The 22960-nt window shown below is 38.8% G+C and overlaps 5 protein-coding genes and 3 long non-coding RNA genes across 8 annotated transcripts; 5 read left to right on the forward strand and 3 right to left on the reverse strand.

Moving 5' to 3' along the window:
- The first annotated feature begins 397 nt into the window (after positions 1–397).
- LOC108093524 (protein toll) lies at positions 398–2753 on the forward strand. The gene is made up of 3 exons (XM_017193617.1): positions 398–417; positions 518–968; positions 1596–2753. Exons 1-3 carry the CDS (start codon positions 398–400, stop codon positions 2751–2753), a joined length of 1629 nt encoding a protein of 542 aa, XP_017049106.1.
- Positions 2754–3020: 267 nt separating this feature from the next.
- LOC108093539 lies at positions 3021–3504 on the reverse strand. The gene is made up of 2 exons (XR_001771501.2): positions 3306–3504; positions 3021–3246 (listed from the first exon to the last, which is right to left on the reverse strand). It is a non-coding gene; the product is annotated as an uncharacterized LOC108093539 (long non-coding RNA).
- Positions 3505–4911: 1407 nt separating this feature from the next.
- LOC108093523 lies at positions 4912–5271 on the forward strand (the record flags this gene model as incomplete). Its single annotated transcript, XM_017193616.2, has 1 exon — positions 4912–5271. A coding segment is annotated over one exon (297 nt), but the record flags the coding sequence as incomplete, so codon positions are not given.
- A 1611-nt stretch (positions 5272–6882) lies between these two features.
- Positions 6883–7931, forward strand: LOC108093534. Its single transcript, XR_001771499.2, has 3 exons — positions 6883–7008; positions 7074–7735; positions 7917–7931. It is a non-coding gene; the product is annotated as an uncharacterized LOC108093534 (long non-coding RNA).
- Positions 7932–9327: 1396 nt separating this feature from the next.
- LOC108093535 lies at positions 9328–9906 on the forward strand. Its single transcript, XR_001771500.1, has 3 exons — positions 9328–9342; positions 9411–9564; positions 9622–9906. It is a non-coding gene; the product is annotated as an uncharacterized LOC108093535 (long non-coding RNA).
- A 724-nt stretch (positions 9907–10630) lies between these two features.
- LOC108093522 lies at positions 10631–11295 on the reverse strand. The gene is made up of 3 exons (XM_017193614.1): positions 11104–11295; positions 10892–11003; positions 10631–10840 (listed from the first exon to the last, which is right to left on the reverse strand). Exons 1-3 carry the CDS (start codon positions 11157–11159, stop codon positions 10631–10633), a joined length of 378 nt encoding a protein of 125 aa, XP_017049103.1. The 5' UTR covers positions 11160–11295.
- An 81-nt stretch (positions 11296–11376) lies between these two features.
- Positions 11377–12166, forward strand: LOC108093532. Its single transcript, XM_017193625.2, has one exon. It carries the CDS (start codon positions 11480–11482, stop codon positions 12119–12121), a length of 642 nt encoding a protein of 213 aa, XP_017049114.1. The 5' UTR covers positions 11377–11479; the 3' UTR covers positions 12122–12166.
- Positions 12167–21098: 8932 nt separating this feature from the next.
- Positions 21099–22292, reverse strand: LOC108093533. Its single transcript, XM_017193627.2, has one exon. The coding sequence runs from the start codon at positions 22182–22184 to the stop codon at positions 21150–21152; it is 1035 nt and encodes a 344-aa protein (XP_017049116.2). The 5' UTR covers positions 22185–22292; the 3' UTR covers positions 21099–21149.
- Positions 22293–22960: the final 668 nt, after the last annotated feature.

The following is a 22960-nucleotide window of genomic DNA, read 5'->3' on the forward strand; positions in this document are numbered from 1 at the left end:
GAAAAACAATTTTACACTTTTAAAATTGTAGAAAGAAGTGTTCATGCTATCCATGGACCGAAATCTCTGATTATAAGTGTTCAAAGTTCCGTTGAGCTTAACGAAATATTTACTTATATAAGAGGCACGACAAACAATCTGACGGAAATTATAATTGATAAAATTGATGACTCAGAAAATCAAGTTCTTATCATGAACGAAAATATTTTTGATGGAAAAAACAATGTAACATCTCTCACTTTTACTGGGTTCGAAATCCAAAATGTAAACAATAAAACATTTGCTGCTTTGGTTAATTTACGAAAGCTGATTTTCTCCAAATGTACGATTCGAAATTGGACATTTTTGAGGTAAATCTCTCGTTATTCCGTCTAACAAAATAAAAAAACGTCCAAAAATGTTTTTCTACGCCGACATGTAATAAAAAGATTAAATTCGTTGCTCCATAATTTTTTTAGATCGGATGTGCATAATATTTTATTAACTATTGTTTCAAATTTATAATTTATCTTTCCAGCACTCTTCAAAAGAGCCTTCAGCATCTGGAGCTTGATATTGGCGATACGGTGGACATAAAATATTTCTCAAATTTTCCTAAGCTAAAGTTAGTTAATGTCAGATATTCTATACCCTTTGGCAATATGTCAGCTTTAGCATGTCAACAAAAAATGTGTAATTTTGTTTACGGAATCAATGGAGTAAAGTGTCCTGATGTTTGCACCTGTCGATTTATATACGATGATTTAGAACTCAGTATTAACTGTAGCAACAGGGGACTCTCACATATTCCGCCTTTACCCATTTCCATAATCGGAAGTGTAAAACTAATATTTAACAACAACAATCTCCTACAATTGCCTAATTACACATTAGCCGGTTACAATGCGTTAACAAAGCTTGATGTTTCCAGGAATATGTTAACCAGCCTGAGTATCAACAATCTACCTAGTAAACTGGACTTTCTAGATATCAGCTTTAATAAAATAGTCAAAATGGACAGAGAACTAATCGAATATATAAAAAATGTGTTCATCCTTAAACAAAGAGGCAACCAATGGATTGTTTATTGCGATGACGACCCTTTATTACAGTTATTTAAGCATCTTAAATCGATAATACGGTTAAGAAAAGTTGAGCTCCGTCCTATATTTAGAAAGTTATTACCAAATTCACCTGAAGGATTTGTAAAATTCTTAGGTCAACACTTTCTGAGGCTTGGCGTACGAAAGCAAAAATACTTCTTGATAAATGAAGATCAGTTGGTGACAAGTATGCTACAAAAACTAAACGACTTCGAAAAGATCATGAGCATCTATAAGTCTATGGAGTGGTTGCATCAACAATTAAAATTTATTAACGACGAATATGAGCTTTTTTATTATCATCAAATGGCGGCAGCCTGTCCCTATAAATGTGAATGCTGCCATAAACGTACCACTCAAAATTTAAAAATAGACTGCAAGAACAAATTTATACACAACTTCCCAGATATAATTGCACCAAATCGTTCCCAGGCTCAAGAAATCTCGAATAACATCGAACTGGATTTATCCACAAATAATATCTCTGAAATAACCATTGAAATGCTATCTGAAAATATCAGTTATCTGGACCTACGAAACAATAGTTTGAAGACACTAGACGACAAAGTAGTTCTTTACCTAAAAGAAATCAAAGACTACGCTAAAATTGAACTTTCAGGGAACCCTTGGAGTTGTGACTGTAAGTCTAAATCGATCCTTTCCTTTCTGAGGGACTTTGAGCCACTAGAATACAATGTCATCCTGAGTCGATGCCAAATACCTAGATCAGATTGTCCGGATGGTTGCATCTGCTGCATGGATAACTCAACATGGTCTTCTTTCATAGTTGATTGTAGAGGAGAAGGACTTTCACAGATACCCAAACTGTCCACAGCAGTGACATATGTGGATTTGAGAAACAACAACATTAGCGAGCTAACCCCGAAACTCCGATCTTTATTTCAGAATGGATCCACCTTAAGTCTTCTCTTGCTCGACAATCCCTGGTCTTGTTCTTGCAATGATATGGAAAATCTGAACTTCATGAAGAGTGTCTCGTCACATATTATAGACTTTACCGAGATAATCTGCGCCAGCGGGGAGAAGCTCGTATCGATAGATCCGGATATTGTATGTCCATCGGGCATCGCATACTACTTGGCTTTGGCGATCTCCCTTGCAGTCCTGATTTTGGTGATCAACTTTATGATTTGCTTCAGACAGCCTCTTCTGGTTTGGTTCTACGAGCACGATGTCTGTTTGAGTTTGGCCGCCAGAAGGGAACTGGACCAGGCAAAGAAGTTTGACGCGTTTTTGGCCTTCACCCACAAGGACGAGCCTCTGGTGGAGGAGTTCGTGGAGAAGCTGGAGCTCGGAAGACCCAGATTCTCGCTCTGTTTCTACCTGCGCGATTGGCTGGCAGGGGAATCCATTCCCGACTGTATAGGGCGATCTGTCAGGGACTCCCGGCGCATTATAATCCTGATGACAGACAACTTCATGAAGTCCACTTGGGGTCGACTCGAGTTTCGCCTCGCCCTACACGCCACTTCCCAGGATCGGTGCAAGCGCCTCATCGTCGTCCTTTATCCGGACGTGAAAGACTTCGACAGCCTGGACAGTGAGTTGAGGGCCTACATGGTGTTCAACACCTATCTGGAGAGGAGCCACCCTAACTTTTGGAATAAGCTGATCTACTCGATGCCCCATGCGAAGCTGCGACGTGATTGATTTCGAGAAAATAAAGTTTCATTACTTTTGAAATACTGCCTGTAAAATAAATTACTTTTATAAAGCTACTAGGATCTGTATCTCTTTGAACTGAAGTCGGAGAATAAGGGAAATATCAATGAGATGAATGTAGAAGACCAATTTTGTGTCTTAAAAAAGCAGGAAAGAAATAAAGCACGAAAGCTCGAGCTACCACGATCAACCTGCGCAATTCTTCTACGATTTCTTAAAAGATTTTAATGTAGTCTTGTCTCAGAAATAAAAATATTTTTTTTTTGTCTCCCACACATTTTAATTTTCGATTTTTAATCGGCAGCGTCAAGAGTTCCATTCTGATTCCCTGCCATGTGGCTTAGCAGCAAGGACCGCAACCGCAAAAGCTGGTGAGGCCGCCGCAGCAAGGTCCACATCCTCCGCAAGGACCGCATCCGCCGCAAGGACCGCAGCATGGGCCACACCCACCGCAGGGACCACAGCCGCCGCAACAGGGGCCCTAAAATAAATGTGTTAAACCGATTCCTGGAGACGACACCTTTTGATCCGTATACTTACCCCCACCAAGACGTAATTTGGATTAACGTACATATACATGATTTTGGAGTTTTTAGAAATTTTTACAAACGGAATCGAAATAAAACCTTGACAACCGAAAGGAGTTAGGTGTGCTCACTGTGGGAGATCAAATGGAGGACTGAAGAAAATCGGTCTGAGCAAGTCGAAATTACTTTTGACAGCAGTCATTCGAAAATTCGCAGCTAATGTGATCATATTGTTTTTTTACGATACAGGCATTTTCGGCAGATTCTGTTGGTAGATATGCAGCGATGGAAAATTTAAGAAAAATTCAACGCTTACTTTGACGCTCACCAACCTATGAAGCATTTTTCTTTGCTGTCTGAACTAAAAAACCGATTTAATGTAAGAAAACATTTTTCATTCCAAAATTGTACTTAACAAAAAAAAGCTTATTAAAACACACACCACAAAATTGGAATTTAACAAATCAGTTATATGTATAAATAATTAGTTCAATAAACTGGCTGGCAAAATTGCCACTTACCTTGTCTGTAGAGGTGGAGAAACATCGATGGCAACATCGATGACATCGATGTTTTTGAAACATCGGCAACATCGATGTTTATCGGGGCAACATCGATGTTTTTCCATCTCTAATATCTAAGGCGCAAAAGGGAAGATTGACACATTGTAAGTACAAATATCATTTAATTTTAGTGGAGTGAGTGGTGGAAATAAATCATGGACAGACTTTTGAAAAGTAAGTATTAAATATCAGAATTTTTTTGTATTTACATAAATACATTCATATATACATATGTATAGTTATATGCGTTTCTGTTGCACATGCACATTGCATGCATTTTTGCTTTTGCATTGAATTGGCATTGATACAGTTTATTTTTTTGTAGGAGCAGCCAGCGAACAGTTTTTCTTTATTTAAAATTTAATAATAAAATGGATACAAATTTTAATTTTATTTTTAAGCATAAAAAATTACCAAAAGAAGTCCAAAACAAACTGCTAATTTTTTTATTTAAACATCGATGAAACATCGATGTTTTTCGCCAAAAACATCGAAAACATCGATGTCCGTGAACATCGATGTTTCTCCACCTCTACTTGTCTGCTCTTTGAACTCGGTATCCAAGAAGATGGTAACGAAGTACACGGTATCCAGTCGATGGTTGCTGCCACACATGCTTCCTTACATTTTAACTCATTACTAATTACTACAAGTTATAATACAAGCATTTACTATAATAATTTATTCGTTGCATAAGACCTACTTCATTGTTTTATGCAAATTTTATTTTGTGAATTTTGTGTGTTGATTGTTAAATGTCACATGTTGCAAGTTGCACGTTGCATGTTGCATATTGCAAGTAGCATACTCCATTTTGGCGTTGATGTAAAGTTGAAAACTGAACTGAAAACTGTTGATCAAGTTAGCCGTGGATTACGTTTTCTGTTGTCAAATTCAACTACCAATATCTGATATTCGTTATCGTCACTCTAGTTTAGACTTTCGGCCTGTAAACATCAAAATTGTTTGGTTGTCTCAAGTTGTATTTTTGTTAGGTTCAAAGTAAGTTATAGTAAAATGATAAGCTGGCAAGTTTTGTTTAAAGGAAGGTTTTAGATCTTTACGGACTCATCATGTGTTGTGGACCCCTCGGATTCTGTGGACCTTGCAGTCCGTGCGGCGGTCCTTGCGGCCCCTGCGGACCCTGTGGCCCTTGCGGGTCCTGCTGTAGCCCCTGTGGATCCTGTTGTGGGCCCTGCGGACCTTGTTGCGGACCCTGCGGAGGATGTGGGCCTTGTGGACCTTGCTGTGGGCCTTGTGGACCTTGCTGTAGTCCCTGTGGTCCTTTCTGCGGGTGCTAAGCAACAAAATGATCGAACACCTACTTCCTGGGAACCACAGAAAGTGACTTGAGACCACACGCAGAGCAAACTCCTTCCTAAGCGTGGACCAATAAAATAAATTAAAATACAAAAATTGCTTTTTATTTGCTTAAGGGGTAATTTAATAGTTGGCGGTGAAACTGTATTTGAATATTAATTGTCCACATAAATGATTTATCCACTTTACCTCGGCAGTTTTCATAGTGATTAATATATTTATATTAAGACAAATGAATGCTATCTTTAGATATCTACAAATGGTAAATGTTTGAATAAAACAAGAAAGGAAGATAGCTTCGGCGAGCCGAAGCTTATATACCATTGCAGCCATCAAATATGTCGAACAAAATACATTAAGGCAAAACAACATCGAAGTTATTCAGAATTTTCTATTAAGTTTTTATATTTTCGATGATTGTACAAATGACAGGTATATGATATCTCCGTCCGATTTTTATGAAATTTAATTCGAAATCCATGAGTCATTAGAAAATACTATATTTCTGTTAATTCTATATAGATTTTTCAATCTTTCCTATAGCAGCTTTATGATATAATTGTCCAATTTCTATGAAACTTTTTTCTCGATTCTAGGGTAGGTAAAAACTCGACGTTGTAAAAATCATGGTCATTTTAATTTTTTATACATATAAATAATTTTCGATCTTTTCTACGGCAGCTATATGATAGAGTTATCCGACTTTGATAAAATTTAATTCGAAAATCGATAGTAGTTAAAAACACCATCTGAAAGAAATCAAGTCGATATGATCAAAAACAATGGAGTAACATTTTTTTTTTCAATCTCTCGTATGGAAGTTATCTGATATAGTCGCCCAATTCGGCCCGTTCCAACTTATACACTGCGTGCAATCTTTACACAAATTTTGCCAAAGTTTCAGCAAGATAGCCAAAAAAAAAAATATACCTTCCTCGCTCCACCCGGGAGCATAGAACCTCCTCTACAACTTGTAGAGGATTCATTAATCATTGGTGTTTTCGATCGTACTAGTGATTAGCCAGAAGCGACTTATCCTAGAGGTGGGGTTGCCACCTAGCGCCATCAAGGAGTGGCTAAAGTTTTATTATCGTGTCCATAGTAACGTGGACGAGGGGGTGTGCGGGTCAGGGGAGTCGAAATTTCTTAATATTGTTAGAGCATAGAAATGATGGAGATTTGGAAAAAGAGACAGTTTCTTTTTCTCGGAAAGCCTGGGAATCGAACATAGGCCTTCCGGTTCGGAGACCAGCGCTCTACCTGCTAGTCCACCGATCGTTAAACTGAGAGACTAGTTAATATAGAAACAGACAGACTGACTGAAATACTCTTTGCTATGCAAGGTTTAATGAGGCAACATCAACTGTATATGGATGTGTATTCAGTCTTCTGACCCTCTCGTTCATACCAAGAACTTGTTTATATATTTGTGTCAATTTTTTATGATTTTCTTAAAAAGTTAATTGTGGCCATCGAAGGTTAACATAACCGTATTTATTATCGTAGAGGGAGCTAAATCGACGCGTCTTTTAATGCTTTTTATAAAAGTGGGATACATCAAATTTGAAGCAAGGCAAGCCGCATGGGTAGAGAGTCCTTAAGGTTCTTTAAGGAAACCCTTATGGTTTTTTAAGTGATAGAACCGTTTTAGATATGGGAAGCATGTTGGAGGCTTACATTTCAGGTTTAAAGCTGGCTGTGGAAATTTGTCTTTTTCTGCCAAACCGATACTCACATGAGGTTTCCGATTTCTAGCCATTCCATTCTCGGCCTTTGTCTCGACTACTTCTAAACTTCTTGTTTTGTCTTAAATTATTGTTTGTTCGGCTTCAAGTTAGTACAAAAATAACAATTTTTAATAACATTTTTTTAAAGTAATATCATCGGTTTTTGTTTAGATCCGTACGTGTTAACCATGTGTTGCGGACCTTGTGGACCGTGCTGCGGCCCCTGTGGACCCTGCTGTGGCCCGTGCAGACCCTGCTGTGGCCCTTGCCGACCTTGTTGTAGCCCTTGTGGATCCTGCTGCGGGCCTTGCCGACCTTGTGGGCCGTGCTGCGGTCCCTTTGGCACGTGCTGTGGAGGCTGTTGGTGCTAAATGCACCTCGAAACCTATTTGTTGCTTCCGGATCCTACAACACCTTGCACTCGACAGCCACAAATAATAAGCTAAGATAAAACATTAGTAACAAAAATGAAGCACAATCTTTTTCCCCCGATTCGTTCTGCAATGTGCTTGGCAGCCCCAAATTCAATATCAAAATAAAATTCGAGATCAAAGAACGTCACTTATTTGGGTCAATTATCTTTGAATTAGTTTGTGAGATATGACAATAAAAACGAGCAAGGAAGCTGGCTTCGGTTCGCCCAAGCTTCTATAGTATACTTTTGCAGTTATTAAGTTATGATATAGTCGTCCGATCTTAATGAAGTTAATTTATTTATTTTAGACTTTCTTATAAAGTGGGTTCTTTTAAAGCAAAAGTATAGAAAGTTATGTATTAGTAGCAAAGGGCAAGTTATTAACTTTCTGATCTTTTTCAAAATTTCGGGTTTCTAGGTAAGTACTTAAACGAAAATTAATAATAAGGTATTTTCAATATATAAAAGTCAGCGAAATAAGATTTTCTACACAAAAGGATAGGAAGAAGAAGATAATTTGATGTGATCTTATAAAAAAATTTTTTTTTTAAGATTTGATGAACAAGAAATAAAAATATTTTTCACCCCGATTTCTCAAGGGTCAACACCAACGTAGCGTTCTCAGAGGCTGGATAAAGTTGAGGAACTAGGATTGCTAGCGAATGGGGATACTCAAACCACGGGTCACCTTCATTTTCACTTATGACAGATAACGTGGTAAGGTTTTGTAGAATATCAAATTCGATGCGTCAAATCTTTGAATTTAAAGCGTACCTAAGGGATTCGCCGCACTTGCATGGAGGCTACTATATCATCTGTTCAACAGCCATCCTTCAGCATCTGCAATCATGAAGCTTCTGTGTTTGGTTATATTCGCTGTACTGGGAATCACGAGCCCCTCAAATGCAATGCCCAAATTTAGATCGACGCCGCGGTGGGGATAATAAAATAAAACAAACAATGCCTGATCGTTTTAATATTAGAATGACTAATAAAGTGTGTTTTATTTAAGCAGAAAATATCAAAAGTTTCGTTTTAATAGTAAAGGGCAACTTAACAATGTTCTGAACATTTTGAAAAATTTCGGTTTATGGGTAAGTACTTAAATGAAAATTAATAACAAAATATTTTGGTTATATAAAAGACAACAGAATAAGATATTATACCAAAAAAAGAAGAAGAAGATTCGGTGCGGATTTGAGATATTTTACTGTAAAGAATTGCTATGTATCTTTTGTTTTAAAAAACACGTTAGCTTATTAAAATTATTTTTTAGAAGATTTGATGAGACAGAAATACAAATATTTTTTCTCCCCAATTTCTCAAGGCAAACCCTCACAGTAGTGTGAAGAAAGTTGAGGAACTAGGATTGCTAGCAGAATGGGGATATTTAAACAACTGGTCACCCTTATTATACCCTTGCAGAGCATTGGGTATTATAATTTTAGTCAGAAGTTTGTAACGCAGTGAAGGCGACATTCCAGACCCCATAAAGTATATATGATCAACATCATCGATTGATGATCAAATTCGATGCGTCAAATCTTTGAATTTAAGGCGTACCGAATGGATTCGCCGCACTTGCATGGTGGCTACTATATAATCTGTTAAACAGCCAGCCTTCAGCAACTGCAATCATGAAGCTTCTGTGTTTGGTTATTTTCGCTTTACTGGGCATCGCTATCCCCTCAAATGGAAAAAAAGTAGGGCCGGTAGAACCTTGGGTTCCGCATCCAAAACCCATTGGTTATTAAAAACAAAATTTGTTCTTTTAACGCCTGATTGAAAATAAATTTAAGGCAAACAATTGCTGATCGCTTTCTTATTTTAGACATACTTATAAAGTGGGTTCTTTTAAAGCAAAAGTATAGAAAGTTATGTCTTAGTAGCAAAGGGCAAGTTATTAACTTTCTGATCTCTTTCAAAATTTCGGTTTTCCAGGTAAGTACTTAAACGAAAATTAATAATAAGGAAGGCGGGAAGGCGGGAAATAATGGCTCTCAGGACTTTGGACTCAATGCAGCGGTGAGTCTGCAGACTTTGGACCCAAATAATACGAATTTTGCTTCAAGCCTTAATCTTTTTATTTTCAGCTTAAGTTTCAAAAATTCAAGTTTAGTTGGCTGTGAATCAATTTTCTTCTTACCTGTACACAATCCCCACTGAGCACAATCAGTTTTTGTTTTCCGTTCGGCCCAAACACACTAAATTTTAACTCTAGTCCAAAGTTTTTATTTTCCGCTTCTTGTAAGTAAATTGGTATACTTTTAAAAAGTGTGTGATATTCAACATTTTATTCATTAGGCTTAAAAATAATCATGGGTTGTATGCCTGGTGGACCTTGTTGCGGACCTTGTTGCGGACCTTGTTGCGGACCTTGCTGTGGTCCTTGCTGTGGACCCTGTTGTGGAACCAGCTGTGGACCTTGTTGTGGTCCTTGCGCACCTTGTGGACCCTGTTGCGGAAAGCGAAATGGCCTTCAGATCCCCTGAAGCCTTATCCAAAAAAAGTCCTGGACTAGAGTTTAAATTGGTCACCTTTTTATAAATAAAGCAGAAAAAATAAAAATATAAATATTTCAAAAACGAATTTAAATAGGTTAAATTGTTACACATTTCTGGACCTAGAAAAAATATATTAAATTTTTTTAAAGCGAGACTTTTAAACTAAAAAAAATGTAAGGAAATCTTGGAAAATTAAAAGGAATTGATGTGAGGTATTAACTTTATACCTGACAGAAAAGTTCCGCACTGTGTTTCCCTTGTTCTGTCAAAGCTTTCCAAACTGACGGCAGATGCCAAACGAATTCCGCAAAGGAGAAAGGCGAAACAGAAATGCATTTCTCCAACGACAATTGACCAAGTTAGCAGTGCCCGCTAGCAAACACACTTATACGAGCTCCATTGCCATGGGGATAAGGGAAGCAGTTAATATATGCCAACATGCACGGGTAATTGAGGCACTGCAGCTGCTAAATAAAAGTATCCCTGACTTGGCAGCATTTAAATTAGCCAACTAGGGGATTTTAATTAGTGTCAAGTGCCTTGGAATAAATGGTGACCGAAAGGGGCGTGGCCGTGGCCAATCAAAGTGATTTTGCCAGCCATGTTACCCATACGCCCCGTGTGACTGGGCCAAGTCAATTATTAATGGTTGCTCGGCTCGAGTGCAGACTGCTGACATCTCAATTCATGCTGGAAATCAGCAGGCAAATTGTTTATTGTATGCCAGCAATAGAATGCCAGTGGAATGTCTGGGGAACTGATTTTCATCATTTATTTTGCCAGTAGACTTTTGCAGTTTCCTCGCTGAATTATGAAGGCAGCCACTTCACGTGTGTTTGTGTGTATGTGTGTGTGAGTGGCAGTGGTTCAGCTCGATGACGCAGTTGGGGGAATTCTCGGGTGTGGAAGGGACCTTCAGAAGGGGCTTGTGGCATCCGGGCGGCATGTAAATGGGTTGCAATTCGAGTAGCAGCATCAGCAGCACCAGAATCCGGAAGGGGTCGAATTAGAGCTGCCGGCTGGAATGACAGTCGAAACGCTTAATCAGTGCTATGAATTTCAATACGAACCAGTAATCCAAGATATCGCATATGCCGCAACCGTTGATTGCAGTACCGGGGGAATAAGAGCTCAATCACCGCACAAATGTTGTAATCAAAGTCGGCGGCCTTGCTGTTCAAACTGAGCGAAGGTTATCGGTTATGAATTTGTTTATTTGTATAGTAATATTCTAAATTAAACGGTAAATCGTTTTAACAAGGTATAACACTCGTTATCGCACCTTGAACACTCAACATAAATTTGGTCAAATTTTCCGATGAAAATATGATTATACATTTAACTAAATAACCGAAGTATCTGAAAATGTTTAGAAAACCCAATAGAAATTCGAAAGAAAAAAAACTGCGGTTTTTATTCTACCCGCTATAGCAAAATAAAAATACAGCATATATATATAAACCTGATGGATTCGGTAGCTTCTTTCTAACTGCATTTCCCCTGCCTTGAACTAAAATTATAATACCAATTGCAAGGGTATTAGAATGGGTTAGTTACTAAACCCAGTTGGCAATTGGGGGACACTCAAGGCGGTCCCTTCCAAAATTATTTGTGTTGTAAAGCGTTGCAAGGCCTTTCTCCGAATCAGACTATCGAACATGTCCGCGACCACCAGCGGCATTGAAGAAACCAGGAATGGAGCTCCTACGATATGGAGCAGACGAGGTGAATCCCGCGTGGAGGAAACCACTCTGATCGGTGATGGTCTGCACGTGCAACGTTCTCGACAAGGTCGTCCACAAGGGCCACACAACCAGCGAACATCCACGGATCGATCAGCGGATAGAAGGTCTCGAAATCCAACGCATCGCCGGGCCAATCTCCTTCGCAAAATGAGCCTACAAAGGAGTTTGGCCTTCTACAACCGGTTAAGAAGCAACTTTGGAGGACCTGCTTCCGGATTTGGTTACGCCTTTGAATCGGACTTCAACCTGCGGAGGCAATTGCGACGGGACTTCTACCTACCGATGTTGGGAAACTGCCTTGGTTTCCTCAACGGAAGTGAGGAGGGGGCTGAGGAGAGGAGGTTGTTCTCGGATCGATGCCACTGGACGCGGGCTCAGTTGCACTTCCAGCAGTACTTGGGTCTCCGGCATCGCCATCACCACTTTTCGAGATCCTCCTCCCTGAAGTTGGATCTCAGTCCCCTGGACTTGAGACTAATCTACGGCACGTTGTACGGACTGGGTCTCAAGGAGGCACTCCGACTGGCCTTCAACGAGGTGGTCCACCTGCACTAGTTTCGTTTCCCCAACGATCGATAATAAAAAGTCATTTCCAATCTAGACGAGGTTTTCCCTGCCCAGTGTGAGCTTTTGCATATGCAGTTGCCCCATTTGGTGGCCCACTGGGAAAACCTTTTCGGAAAGTCTCTCTGTGCCGCAGGTTACTTTTCTTGTCCAAGATCTTCTGCCACGCAATTCGCCGCTGTTGTGCATTTATGGAAATCGTATGCGCCAGTATAGTGGCGTTGTTTGGGGCGCAGCAGGGAACTTGAAAGCAAACACAAAAGTTGGGGAGTCGAATGTTAAATGCGCTTTTTGGAGCTGTCTTTTATTTATATTAAAAATATTATATCTAAGGATACTTTACACCATTTCGAGTGCTTAATAAATAAATAAATAAATTCGTAACGTAAGTTTATTTATGCAGTAGTCCAATTAATTTGTTTAAAAATATATTTATAGCATAACAATTTAAGTTACCCGCATTCAAACAATTTTATTAAAAATATTTGCTTAAGAATCTAACTTAAAATAGATTTACCCTAAAACTTATTGGAGAACTGCCAGGAAGTACGGAATTCGTGGCAGAGTGCTGTGGCGTTCACATATGCCGCAAGTTTTACACAACGCTCCCGAAATAACAAGCGATGAACACGCGTGCATGTGGATTCCTCACACACACACATACCCACCACCCACTTCCACACACATACTGGCTCCCGCAAACACAAACACATGCACAGAAGACGCGCTGCGTTCATTTTGCGCCTTATCTGCGGTCGCAAGTGTTGCGCCATCGCAGCCCGAGTGCCTGAAATTATGCTAATTTCTGGGTTTTTATGCAGCCAACATGGAGCGGCTGCGGGAATCTGCATCCTCATGGCCGAATCTCCTCCAGCTCCTCCAGCTCTCAGCTCCTCCAGCTGCCGCGTGTTGGCTGTTGGTTGTTGGTTGTCGGTCGCCGGTTGTTGCTTGTTGGCTCTTGCTGCTCCGGCTGTGCATTTTGCGGCGGAGGCACTGGCAAAAGGCACAGGGAATTCCACGAAGCGCCACAATGTACGGATAAGAAATGCAAACTAAAAATGGTTGTACCAAAAATAAATGCATCGTTTTCACTTTTATGTCGGTTAACCTTTTCTAAACCGCTCGATGCTAATGACAAGCCTGACTTCATTTTTAAGTCAGCTTATCACTTTAATAAAAAGGAAGTCCAAACTAGTTATATTTGATCAAACTTTATAAAAATATATATAACAATTCATAAGCAGCTCATTCTATAAGACCTTTTTCCAAGTGCATTGAAGAAACGATGCATTTTACGGCTTGGGGGTTGGCCTGCTGATAACGCAACATTAATAACACCCTCATGGCTGGCTTTCCCTTACTTGATGATTGAAAATCCAGCAAACTGCGCCGCGCCCCAAAGTGTAGCACATTCATTTACTTATCAGGCGAGGGAGTTGGCTCTCGCAGAGTCCACACTTTGGCTCCATATTTGTGGCACTTTGGGGAGCTAAGCAGACAAAAAGTGTCCGAAAAAAGGAGTCAAGCAGCTGCTGCCACTTTTTCTGCCTCTGCCTCTGCCTTTGCCATTGCCATTGCCATTGCTATTGCCATTGGTCTTGTTGTGGCCAGTGTTAACATAAAACTTGGGCAGCGATAAACTCTTGGTCCGCCCACGACATTGTCCAGCCGAGCATTTGTTAGCCAGCCTCTCAGCTCGGGGAAGGCTTCTGGGCCATTTTCGAAGCCGGATCGGACAGATCCTGCTGAATATTCAACGCCTTTTCCATTTCTCTTTGCTCGCCCGGCGCTTGAAAATTTCACATTTCTTTTACCAGGCCCTCCAGTGGCTACTTACAAGCTCGACGAGTGCGGCCCCATTTCACATTTAGTGGGTCTTTGGTGTTGCAGAGCGTACTAGTTTAACAGGAATGTGGAGACCTGAAAGTGAAGTGAACTACAAAGTAATATTGCATTAAAATACAATGTATAATATTGGTTTCGTATGTTGCTTTTCAATATTTTATAAAATCTGCTTAGAGTACAACTTATAAATGTATACAAAATATTTTCATATCCACAGCACTCAACAAAAGAATAATAATATTCGCCATGTTCAGGTATTTAGTTGTCGTAACACTAGATTTGTTTCCCTTCCTAGTAAATGTAGTTTAATACAATAGGGTTTAGAGAGTGCAGATGTTGCATCAAAAACACAAAACCTTTCTGAGTGCAGCCCACCTCTCTACTTTTACCCAAATAATTGTTTGGTGTTCAATGCCTGATTTTAGACCCAAAATCAGAAAGCCTGAGAATGGGGAATTACATACGTTTTGCACCTCCCTTTGCTTCAGCTTAACAATTCTGTTTCCGCTGAATGAATACAACGCCAAAGGAGGAAATAACTTTTCAACAGCCTTATCAGCAGCCAACGGGGTGATGGGTTAATGAATTCCAACCGTAATTACGTGGCCATGGGGAGTGATTACCCCAAAGAGGCCGACTCAACCGAAATGTTATGACCGCCGAGCAAGGGATCCTTTTAATTATTGTTTATAACTGGCGGATGCAACTTTATCTTGTTTATTTTATGCATATTTTTTCGCTCTTCCTCGACCATTTAAATATTTCAGCTGCGGTAAAGTTTCGATTGTGTTTGCAGTTTTTCCTCTGAATATTTACCCAATTGATATTGGCCCGCCAATTGGTCTTTGTTTTCCACTTTTGGTGTTCTTCGATTGCATACTTAATTGAATGATTTCTTTTTCGCTGCTATCCCCAATTAAGTCAGCTGTAAAGAGTTGAGTTGGGTTGTGTTTAAGGTTAGAATATAAGCTATTTCTATCATTTATATTGTTATTTCTGTAAGAAAAAATTTAAGTTGTAATGATTTAGAAGATAGTTTGATATTTGGGAATAAATCAAAAATACACACTCTTCTTAAAGATAACCCATTTAGGAGGCAAGACTAGAATTGCAGAAATGATTAATGTCATTTTTATCTTTGTAAATATATGATATTTAAAATCAAATTTAAATGCTCTGAGGAATTGTTAAAATTTATGAACAAATCTTAATAATTGATTGAAAATATCTACTTCTCTCTTAGTTTAACTATGTAGAAGGTCAGAGTTGAGTCGTCGAAGTATTGTGTTATTAATTTTATTTCTAAATAATTCTATCTTATCAAATTAAGTATATGTGTTCTAAAAAATAGTTCAACTACATCTGTAAAGTATATTGTTAATTCCGTTAATGAAATCTAAGCCATACAACTCTATGAACTCAAATTTAAGTGTTTTAAAAAAGTTTGAAATTATAACAAATCTTAATAACAACAGAAACTAACTACTTCGGCTAAAGATAAACCACCTTAAAGGCACCAGTGGATGCGCTGAAATTTTGAATGTGATTTTTTTCTGTGCCCCAATGTGGTGCCTAAAGTTGATAACCTTTGGGAGGCAGGGGGACATGTCTTCGCCACCCCCTTTTCAATGCGTCAACGTCTGTGTCTGCTTCGCTTGTCATGCATTTTACGCATGAGAAAGTATTTTCAGTTAACAAGTGCGAGGGTTGAGCCGCGCTCCGCAAAAAGTATCCCCAATGCAGAAGTGCACAAGGAAAGCCCCATAAAAATAAATCGAATTGAGGCGACGGGAGCCGCCGGTCGGGATAACAAACGGTGCTCCATGCCAACGGAGGGGCTGCAGGGGGTGGAAAGGGGAGGGAAGGGAGTGGGGCAAGTTGGGTTTGTTTATGGCGCGATACGAATGACACGTGACTGGGAGACAGAGACACCAGACAAGAACCGCCAGCACCAGACGCTCGCAAAAATTATGAAATTTAGCGCAAGCCGCAGCGCTGGAGTTGCATGAAAAAAAAACACACACACGGGCTCACACACACAACGAGACCTGCAGCTATGTGACAGCTTTACCGTATCGCACCTGCCGCATTCACACTCACACACACACACTTACACACTCGCAAAGGGAAAGGCGGGAAAAAAGTGACGGCCAATGCGCTTAGCACTTTCATTTCGTTTGCTGCAAATTGCTTAACCACAATGCATATGTATGCAAAGCGGTGACGCGTACCCGAGCGTGCACTGCAAGAAAAGTGTAGATGTGTTTGATTTATAGTTATCTTATTACCATCACCTCAAAAAGAAAGGTTCTTGAATCAACTGGTGGACTTAAAATCGTATTCCCCACAATATAACTCTTCCAGCCAAAAGTATATAGCATCTTTAAAAAGATGTAAAAATTAAATATTTTTTTGTTATTTTAAGACAAAAGATCTCGAAAACAAATTCTTGTAAAAATGTTTCCTAATTGATCGAAAATGGATAACTCAGCACAGCATTTTATTTAATATTAAAACATTATAAATATACATTATATTATATATGTACATTGTTAACAAATTTTTAAATCTGTAACCCAATTTTTTAAACCAAATTACAAATATCAACCCCAAAATTTTTTTGAATTTATTTCCCCGCATAGAAGGATAATGGTATCAGCAAACTGAGCTCGGCGTGGTTTTTTCTTGTGGCAACTGTTGCAAGTTGTCGCCAGCAGCTGCTCGGCTCAATCTAGCAGCTAACGGTTTAACGCCTAGCTGCCTTTTTTCCAAGTTTTCAACATTTTCCACATAGGTGTAAGCTTACAGCACTCATTTTCTGTTCAGAAGCAGGCAGACAGGCGGGAATCATCCGCAATTGAACAACAAAGAAGACTTTTTTCGGCAAAACCGACACATCCCAATTCAAAACGAATCAATTTGATGTAATTAGTTAAAGATTCAATTTGAAGTGCCTAAGAGTTTCAAAGGGAGGACGCCTTTTCCCATTTCCGTCTTATAAATTTTGATTTATTTCCAATCCCATTTATTTCTATTTCCCCATCAGAAGCGTGTCTATTTAAAACGCTTGATGTAATTCATTTCCTTTCTTCCTCTTCACAAGTAGGCTTTCCCGGAAAATCTCTGTTATAAGCTCACATGGACTTGCGAATTACGAATACGCACTGGTTGGGGTTTCTCCAGATTGACAGTGTTTGCATTTCCCATTCGAGCCTTTTACGCTGAAAATTTGTAAATAGAAATACAAGTTTAGTCGTTTTTCTTTTCTTTTTCAGCAGAAGCTGCTTAAAGCTGAAGAAACTGATTCACATGCCCCGTTTTTAATTTATTTTTGACGGTCTTGATTCCCTTTTCATCTGCGGTTTAAATAGATATTTATTTCCTATATTATGTTGTACTCTATTTTTATTTTTCATATTCCTTAAGAACCCAATAAGCGCCAAACAAGTTTTCTGCAATCAATTACAAAAGTTGCTAGTAAGTTTAGTTTCCTTAAACTTAAGTGTTGGCTGACTTTTACGCCATTTAGGGGCACTCTTGACAAATCGCTGTAATCGTTATTGATTGATCAGCTGGCAAGTAAATTGTTATTTACATTAGTTGCTTAAAAATGTTTTACTTTGTGATTTCATTGAAATGTGGTACATGCGGTAACCTTTCTTCTTTGTTTTGTGCTAATTAAGACAATGCTAGGCAAATATTATATTATAAAATTTAATAATGGTAATGAGCAGAAGTAGCATGTCTGATTATCAACCAACAATTGTATCGCCAAGGTGACAGTTGGACGCTTTAGTCCCCCGCTAGGAATAAACCACCTGTCAAATGCAGTGGGGCCTGAACTCCACCTAACCGCCAAAATAGGGATACGCACACATGGAAACCCAAACCAACCGAATTTCACAGCCACAATGCCACTTCCTGCTTTTTGTTTCCACGGGCCACAAAGTCAAACCTCGCATATTGAACAACATTCGGTCTGTCAGGAGTCCGTTGCTCAATGTGGCAAATCGAAACTATATGGGTTGGGTTTTCGCTATTCAGCCAAATGTGTGTGTATACACCTCCGAGCAATTTCTCATTCATTGGATTTGTTGCAGGAGGAACGGATGTCAAATGCCAAACGCCATTCTATACCCTCAAATTCGAGTATTAAGATGGCCATGATCTGTCGACGGAAGAAGTGTCAGCTTGATTAATTGCACAGCATGCTGGAGAGCTCTCGCTGTTTTAGCCAAGATGCTCCTTCCCTGGTCCTGGAAAAATACTATTGACAATAAAGAACACATATATTTTGCGAACGGGGGCGGTGGCCTTGGCCAAAACTCAATAAAAATGTTGCATAATTTTTCCTATCTCTTTCGGTCACCCTTTTCGGATTGGCTAAAACGGAAATGAATTTTTCCGCTTGACCCAATTCGCTCGCATGTATTTATTTTGCTGCTTGTGTTTATCAAGGCTTTAAGTTTGCTGCTTTGCGGTTTTTTATTTATAAATCCCACTTGAACGAGCACTCCAAACTGAAGAGATAATTAATGCTAAAAATGATGAAGGGTTTAAGTGGGTTATAGAGAACCCGATGTACGCAAACAAACGGTTTACGAATTTAAAGTCGACAGCTTATTTAATCGGCAAGCTTTTTATCAAGGCATTTAACTTTTAATTTGTGGCATCCTTAAATAATACGTTATTCAGCAAAAGCCACTCAGCTGGTTTGTTCCACAGCTGATATATTGTCATTCATATGTTGTGTCAGCAATTTGTTAGCTTTATGGCTCGTGCCACGCCCCCAGTTGTCAGCCAAAAAAGCGAAAAAATTCAGAGCGGGTGATTGGAAAAAAGTAAGAGGAGCGGATAAAGAAAAACACAAAACTTGCATACATAAATTGTATTTATGCACTCTGCATTCTGTCATTTCCCGAACTCATCGCTTTCATATGGCTCTCAAGATTTATTTGAATGAGAAGCAAAAAGGCAGCAAAAATCAATACTCTTAAAGGAGAAATTGCAGGATAGTGATTCTGATTTTCTATGTTTTAAAAATATCTTTAATCATTTTTAGTAGTTGTTATTAATATTAAATAATATAGATTATTAATAATGATAATACTTATATAAATAATAGTTTGGAATGTTTCGTTAAGATTTTGATTGTGATTGATTGTGATTCCCACCTGCCTCTTCATCAACTTTAACTTTTTGAAGTTTTACCGCTTAGTTATACGAATGCCTGTGTCGTTTTGCCATTTTTAGCCTTAGTTAAAGTTTAACATGTTTTCTTCGAAAAAGCAGGCATTCAGGTGAGGTAACCAAAACCATAGTTTGGTTAAAGTTTCACGAATGCACTTTATATGACAAAGTTTGAACATATCTTTTTACGAAAACTAAAAATATATTTGGATCAGCAAACCTAACAACAAATTTAATTTATTTTCTTTTTAATAATATGAAGAGTTCTTGGGAAGCAGCATGATTTTAAGGTAACAGAAAATAATGTGGTATTCCTGATAAAATTGTCAACATTTTTATAGAAACAATGCAAGAATTATATTTTAACTTGTAAAACACAGCTGAATGATAAGTTTAAGTTTTATTTTTTTATTAGGCATCTTTCAAGAGATGAAACATATGGAAGAAGAAAAAAATGTTGACATGGGTAAAGTAGGGAAACAATTTGCCAACTTACGAGCTTAGTGATAACCACGTCATTTCAGAGACTTTAGAATGGTGGTTTCTCTTTTAAAAACAGAAAAGAAGTATATAGTTGTAAATTTTATTTAGCGTGTTTTTTGTTCAATTATATAAATAAATTAAAAATCTTTACATTGAAGCTTTGTAATTTTTTGTTCGATTATTAAACTGGTTTAAAAAAATTGTTGCTTAGGTTTACAAGCGGCAAAACTAATCAAAACATTTTTGGATTAAAAAGAAAATAATTAAGGAAATTTTAAAGAACTTTCATTGCAGGCAAAGTTAAATGTCAGGTTTTACGAAAAGTAATAGACTATACCTTTTCGAAAGAAAGATTGTGGGAGAGTCCCCACTGGTTGACCTAAAAATAGTGAGCGTGCAAGCCGCAAGTTGAAGTAATTTCTACTTAGCCGCAACTAACTACGGGTCGCACGAAAGTGTTGGAAAAAACCAAGAGAGGAAACTTTGGAACGCCTCAGAAATTAAAATAAAGTGCCAAGAAAGTGAAAAGCGAGTGGCCCGTGCCCCGGGAGCAGCATCTTGAAGTTGGCCAAAGCCAAAGCCCGGCCATCAGCGCAACTTCCGTTTGGGCCAACACAGCAGCAGCGTAACCACTTCTTGTTTCCATTACTTTTTTCATTCTCATTTTCGCTCTTGCTGTTACACAACAAGAAATGCGTTGTTTTACTGCATTACTTATTTGAAAAGATACTAGATTTGGGATAAACAAAAGTCGAATACCAGATTAATAGTAACAATTTTTGACATTAAACTACCACACTCTGCGTGAAATAATTGAAAGTATTTCTAAATACATAATTAACATTTTTTACTTTTAATTATTTTAATTTATTTTTTATTTGTTTATTTAAAGTCCGCTTAAAAATTAAGTAAGTATTTGTCATTTGAGTAGATTTTTATATTTAACACATATGTCACATCTTTTTTCAATGAATTTAAGCCCATTTTCTTTTTTTTAAGTGTACTTTTCTTTGGCTGCGGTCGGCGTGGAAAACTGTTGCCGGTGCGTAGGCGTTGTGTCCACGTCTCTTTTAATAATTTGTAACTCATTTTGCACTCGGGAAACAAAACAACGACAACAACTGCAGTGGCAAACGTTTCACCTTTTGAGCTTTTCGCTTCGACCATGGACAAAACACAAAGTGAAAAGTAAAAAGTAAAAAGTTATATGCCAGAAAGTCACCGAAAAAAGGAAACTTTTCTTGGTTTCGAGTAAGGACATTACATTTGGGTTAACAGGCGAATTACCTAATTGGAGTGGCCTAAGAAACCAGCGCTCAACTGTGTTAAAAAGCCAAGACCCTGAGCGAACTAACTTCACACTTTCGAGAGCTCTTGCTCGGGGATTCTAAGCTGGGAATGAAGTTTTAAGAAAGCTTTTTGGCTTGACCACAAAATCTAAAACAAAATGTTTAACAGCAACTCAAAAACATTTTAATAGAATTCACCAACAAAACAACAATTAAATGGAGTACATAAAACTTATAACTGAGTAATCAGTCAAAAAAATTTGCCTGCTGGGAAAGGCTCCACAACCATTCCTTTTACGAAAAATAGAAGCCGCCTGAATAAAGTTTCCATTGGTCTGAACAAGTAGTTTTCTGCACCGAACTCGATCACAGCCAGTAAGCCGATAAAGTCTTTCCACCAGTTCACGAAACCTTTCACCGCTTCTTAGATGAACTTCGTTAAGAACCTGGAGACTTGGCCAAATTATGTGAACTTCTCTTTCGTAACCAGCGGGCAGCAGATTCCTCTCGAGGTAAAACTCCACGAGGGCCAGATTTTGGAAAACCCGCAGGGAGTCAAGGCTTTCAATATCGTTGTTTCTCAGGGAGACGCACTGCAGTCGCCAGAAACGCTCCTCCACGCGATCGAAGGACCACAGGTTACTCAGGTGATTGCGGTCCAAGATCAGACGCTCCAGTTCTGGCATCTCACGCTCCACAATTCCGAGGATCGTGCTCATGAGGTGGGGATCGGCCAGGGCGAAGAACTCCCCACGCAAGGATTCGTCGTTGTGGAAGAGAGTCAGATCCAAGCTGCGGTGATCTTGATCGTATCTGGAGAGGATCACATCCTTCAGTACGCTTCTGTGAGCCGAGTTAACCCGAAGTTGTGGCATCCGGTCGTTGACCCTCAGCTTAACCCGGCTATCCAGCCTGCCGAGGCGAAACAAGGCATTCGCCACCTTGTAACTCTCCACGTAGAATGTATAAAAAGCGCCGGAGTCCTCAGCCGCATCATCTTCTCCGCCGGAGTGTTTGTAGCGGGGATACAATTTAAGCGGGATCAAAACTCTTCGCAGACGCCGCATCACTCGGCTTATAGACTCCCGGCGATCGCTGCTGAAAATCAGCACACGATACCATCCATAAACGCTCACTGGGAGATTGGCAATCGGTCTGGTTTCGTATCGAGTCTCGTTTCTTTCAGATCTCGGAGTGGAGTGGCACAAAGGACCTTCGCTAGAGCTTCCCCTCGGTGTGCAAAACATCTTTTTTTTATATAAATTTCTAGGGAAATGAACTTAATTGCATGAACGAGTATAATTTCGTGATTATTTTTTTGAAACTAGACAACGGGGTTTGATTTTCTAGGCCTATTGGCCAGCTGTTTGAGGTTTAAAACTGAACCAACTGTATTTTATATTCTGATGAAAAAAAAGTTGTCGAATGAGAAAGCCTGATCTCATGGTGTAAAGAAATTGAGCTGATTTCACATTCCAGAGTTCATATACCTTACTAAGTACCTAAATCATAAAGATTCTTTCAGTGACAAGATACCAGGTCTGATCAATGTCACCACTTAGGTAGTATTGAATTAGATGAGTTTTGAATTTTTAAAGCTTACTAAAAAATGTAAAACTATTGAAACATAATTGGTTGTGTTCTTGATTAATAAAAATATATGATTAAATTTTGTGTGTTTTTTTACTTATCACAGTTTTAAGCAGAAAAACCGAGCCTCAAAGTTAACCAAGCCATCTGTGCCAAAATTTAGTTCGTAACTGTAAATTTTTTTACCAAACTCACAGATGTTGCCAGATAAATCAAGAAATGTTTCTCACCTTACCTTACCTACTCTCCGCATGATGGCGCTATAAGCTCTATGTAGAAAGAATGTTGTGCACATGTATTGATTGTAAGTTCAGTCAGCGAACGCTAGATGGCGATAAAAGAGACCATGTATAAGTATATTGTATATTTACAATGTATAAGTAAAATCAATCAAAAGCCCAAAATGATAGAGCCGACTCTGCGATTATTATTA

This window comes from Drosophila ficusphila, unplaced genomic scaffold, assembly GCF_018152265.1.
Source record: "Drosophila ficusphila isolate 14025-0441.05 unplaced genomic scaffold, ASM1815226v1 contig_791, whole genome shotgun sequence".
Lineage (NCBI taxonomy): Eukaryota > Metazoa > Arthropoda > Insecta > Diptera > Drosophilidae > Drosophila > Drosophila ficusphila.